Genomic DNA, 3,587 nt, shown 5'->3' with positions numbered 1-3,587 from the left:
TTGCCATCTGTATTGCCATCTCTCCTAAAGCTACAGCAGAAAATCTAATTCTGAGTTAAGAAAGTAAAAAAAACTAACAAGATAATATTTTTTTTAGCACTTCCACTGTTGTAGATAATGTTGTATGCGCTGTATCAAGTCAAACTTCAGTTTCTCTTGTAAAGAATGGTGTATCAACCTTCTGCTAATTTCAAAGCACCATGCTAATACAGCTAGCTAAACAATGGGTGACAGTGATGGGGTAGGTTGTAACACATGTTTGGAAACCATACCCTTACATACAAATAATATTTTTTTTATGATTTTCACACCATGTGAAAAGCCAAAACAAGAAGGTAAAAATAAACTGCCGGGAAAAGAGTGAAGGCTGATAACTCCTCTTCAGATGAGGAAGATTTCTGGGTCGTCTGCATGGAACTATTTAGACATTCAAGACAATTCATGCACAAACACATACAATATACACATGCACTCCCCATATTCACACATATTTTATTGTTGCAGCTATTCATTTAAAATAAAACTGTTGTTGTGGCATAACACTTGAAGTACTCTTAGTTTTTGGGCATTTTGTCTACCTGTTACAACTTACCCCAGTATGTGTTACAATCTACCCCAGTAGTGGGGTAGGTTGTAACAAAGGACCATCTTGTATTTGTCGTCATCTCAAAAAGTCTGTGACATAGTTGTAGAAATTTAAACTGTTTCTATTTGTAGCAGACAAATGTGGGTACATTGTCTAAAAGTTTCAGACATGTAGCTACAATTAAAAGGTAGTTTTGGTGTTGGAGAAAAAAAGTGTTACAATCATACCCGGTCTCCCTATAACTTTGAAAATATTTAAGATGACAAGAAGTCAAGATGTGCCAAGATGACGATGTTAATAGGCCGGTAAAATCAAAACGTGTTAGTTTTAAGATGTGTACACTTCTGCAGTTAGGTCGTTTGATTTTTTTTGCATATTTTACATTAAATGTGTAAAAGTTCTGAAATCATTTATCATTGTTTTATTCTTTTACCATAAAAACCTGCCTTCAATGCAAATGAAGAAGTCCCAGATTCTGTGTGTATTGCTTTAATAAATTCTTCACCATGCAAATAAGATAAATGAATATATGTTTTTGTTTCACAGCATCACAAATGAATGACAACAATGTCTTTAACAATGCAAATATCCTCTGACAAATAAAAGGCTCTGGTAAAGCTCATGCCAGAAAGATATATCACTATTACTCATACAAATAGTTTACACTTAGTATAACATTTTGAGGTTGTAAACAATTTTAAGGTTAAGCAGTTTTAAGGTTAAAGCAACCAGTTTTAATTAAGTGTTTGTATGATGAAGCCTATATCTGAATACCAACAGCATCTTTCCATTGGGTTTTACTGTATTACATAAGTGACCTGGTAAAACTTTCATTATATGGCAAAGAATAATTACTATAGTATTGTGTAGTATTAACTATGGTAAATTAATTAACTAGTAGACAGCAGCAGGAGTGTTTCATGCTTAAAATGTGCATGTTTGTTGTGGACCGGACAAAATTGAAACTTTGTCATTGCTCGGTTTTCAAAGTGCATTAACATTGCAAAATCATTGCACAACTCAAACTAAAGTCTATATATCAAAACTTCAGCCTTCTCATTTAAAAGATATCTGAACACCACTAGATGCTTTATAAACATGGAAACTCTTCAAATGAAAAAGTGGGTGGCTCTTAAAAGAGCCTTTGGGGTGTTGAAAGCTTCAACAGATTTATTTGGAGCTGGTGTACTTGGTGACGGCCTTTGTCCCCTCAGACACGGCGTGTTTGGCGAGTTCACCGGGCAGCAGCAGACGCACGGCGGTCTGGATCTCTCTCGATGTGATGGTGGAGCGCTTGTTGTAGTGAGCGAGACGAGAGGACTCACCGGCGATACGCTCAAAAATATCATTGACGAAAGAGTTCATGATGCCCATGGCCTTAGAGGAAATCCCGGTGTCAGGATGAACCTGCTTCAGGACCTTGTAGACGTAGATAGCATAGCTCTCCTTCCTGGACCTCTTGCGCTTCTTGCCGCCCTTTCCGGCGGTTTTAGCAACGGCCTTCTTAGATCCCTTCTTAGGTGCAGACTTCGCTGGTTCAGGCATGATCACTCTGTTACAGTGACACAATGAATGAGATTTGCGTGTGTGAAGAAGCATATATACACATCCCATGCAAATTTTCAGAGACCGTAGACGTACATTCTGATTGCGGGATGTGATTGGACAAAGAAGACGAATGGATTTAATTGGAGTAGTTGTAAACTAAGCGAGCCAATCAAATTATCTAAAATGTAACCCCACCCATGGCCTCATGGCCACCCATAGCCTCAGGGAAGTTTAACTTTCCCGCTTATTTTTTTAAATACAGTATCTTTGAAATATAACTGGTTCTCTAAAAACATGATGTTCGTGTTGCACAAAAGCGTTTATTTAACCAATAAAGCAACATCTCTAATTACGTTTGCAATTTAAAGCATGTATGGACATTAATTTGAGCACAGCTTTTTTTTAAACATTTAAGATATTTGAGTGTGATATAGGCCTTAGGTCAGTGCTTCCCAATCCTGGTCCTCGAGCACTCCCTCCCAAAAAGTTTTATGTCTCTTTTTTTAACACACCTGATTTAAATTATCAGCTTGTTAGGGAGCCATGTTAACCATTTTGGAAGGAGGTTGATCATTTGAATCAGGTGTTTTAAATGACAAATCCAAAACTTTTTGGGAAGCACTGCCTGGTCATTCCAGCAACCCAATGAAGGTAAAAACCTTTGTATTTGGGGGGAAAGTACTCATAAAATTTTAATTCTGTGTATACATCATTGTCATGAAAGCACAGCGCAACGACACGACCAAAGTGTAGCTTAAGATACATTGGAAAGCTAAAACAGCTAGTTCATCTGTACACCCTGATCTGTATAAAATACTTTGATAACTTGCAAGAAAGCAAAGATGGGTGTCTCTTAAAAGAGCCGTTTGTGTGGAGATTAGGCGATTAACCTCCAAAACCGTACAGAGTGCGACCCTGACGCTTCAGATCATAAACGACATCCATGGCGGTGACGGTCTTTCTCTTGGCGTGTTCAGTGTAGGTGACGGCGTCACGAATAACGTTCTCCAAAAACACCTTCAACACACCGCGGGTCTCCTCATAGATCAGACCGGAAATACGCTTGACTCCACCACGACGAGCGAGACGACGGATGGCGGGTTTGGTGATTCCCTGGATGTTATCACGCAAAACCTTGCGATGACGCTTAGCGCCTCCTTTACCGAGTCCTTTCCCGCCTTTGCCTCTTCCAGACATGATTTCAACTACTCGTAACAAAAATGCGTAATGGAGTGCTGTGAAACAGCACTTTACAGTTGCCTACAGGACCTGATGGAAACACACAATAAAGGCGGTGCTAACAATGCTTTATGTCACTGTTAGAAGGCTTCACCTACCTCAGTTCTTAACAGGATATAGCCTAGCTTTAAATAAACACATAAACACTCTGAAATTAATATTTACTGAACTTAAGTGTTTATTATTTACACTTATCTGAAATTTTGAGAAGCAG

General features: G+C 38.5%; 2 protein-coding genes across 2 annotated transcripts; both read right to left on the bottom strand.

Moving 5' to 3' along the window:
- Window positions 1-1,700: 1,700 nt before the first annotated feature.
- On the bottom strand, window positions 1,701-2,137 carry LOC135787911 (histone H2B-like). The gene has a single exon (XM_065297830.2). It carries the CDS (start codon window positions 2,129-2,131, stop codon window positions 1,757-1,759), a length of 375 nt encoding a protein of 124 aa, XP_065153902.2. The 5' UTR covers window positions 2,132-2,137; the 3' UTR covers window positions 1,701-1,756.
- An 882-nt stretch (window positions 2,138-3,019) lies between these two features.
- On the bottom strand, window positions 3,020-3,331 carry LOC135780810 (histone H4-like). The gene has a single exon (XM_065291088.1). The coding sequence runs from the start codon at window positions 3,329-3,331 to the stop codon at window positions 3,020-3,022; it is 312 nt and encodes a 103-aa protein (XP_065147160.1).
- Window positions 3,332-3,587: the final 256 nt, after the last annotated feature.

The sequence above is a fragment of the Paramisgurnus dabryanus genome, chromosome 23 (assembly GCF_030506205.2).
Source record: "Paramisgurnus dabryanus chromosome 23, PD_genome_1.1, whole genome shotgun sequence".
NCBI lineage: Eukaryota > Metazoa > Chordata > Actinopteri > Cypriniformes > Cobitidae > Paramisgurnus > Paramisgurnus dabryanus.
Note: the sequence above shows the minus strand (reverse complement) of the source record. Positions and strands in the feature narration are given on the sequence as shown.

What these genes read in the sequence shown, in the direction of transcription:
- LOC135780810 (XM_065291088.1), bottom strand. Translation starts at nt 3,331, where the DNA reads ATGTCTGGAAGAGGCAAAGGCGGGAAAGGACTCGGTAAAGGAGGCGCT.
- LOC135787911 (XM_065297830.2), bottom strand. Translation starts at nt 2,131, where the DNA reads ATGCCTGAACCAGCGAAGTCTGCACCTAAGAAGGGATCTAAGAAGGCC.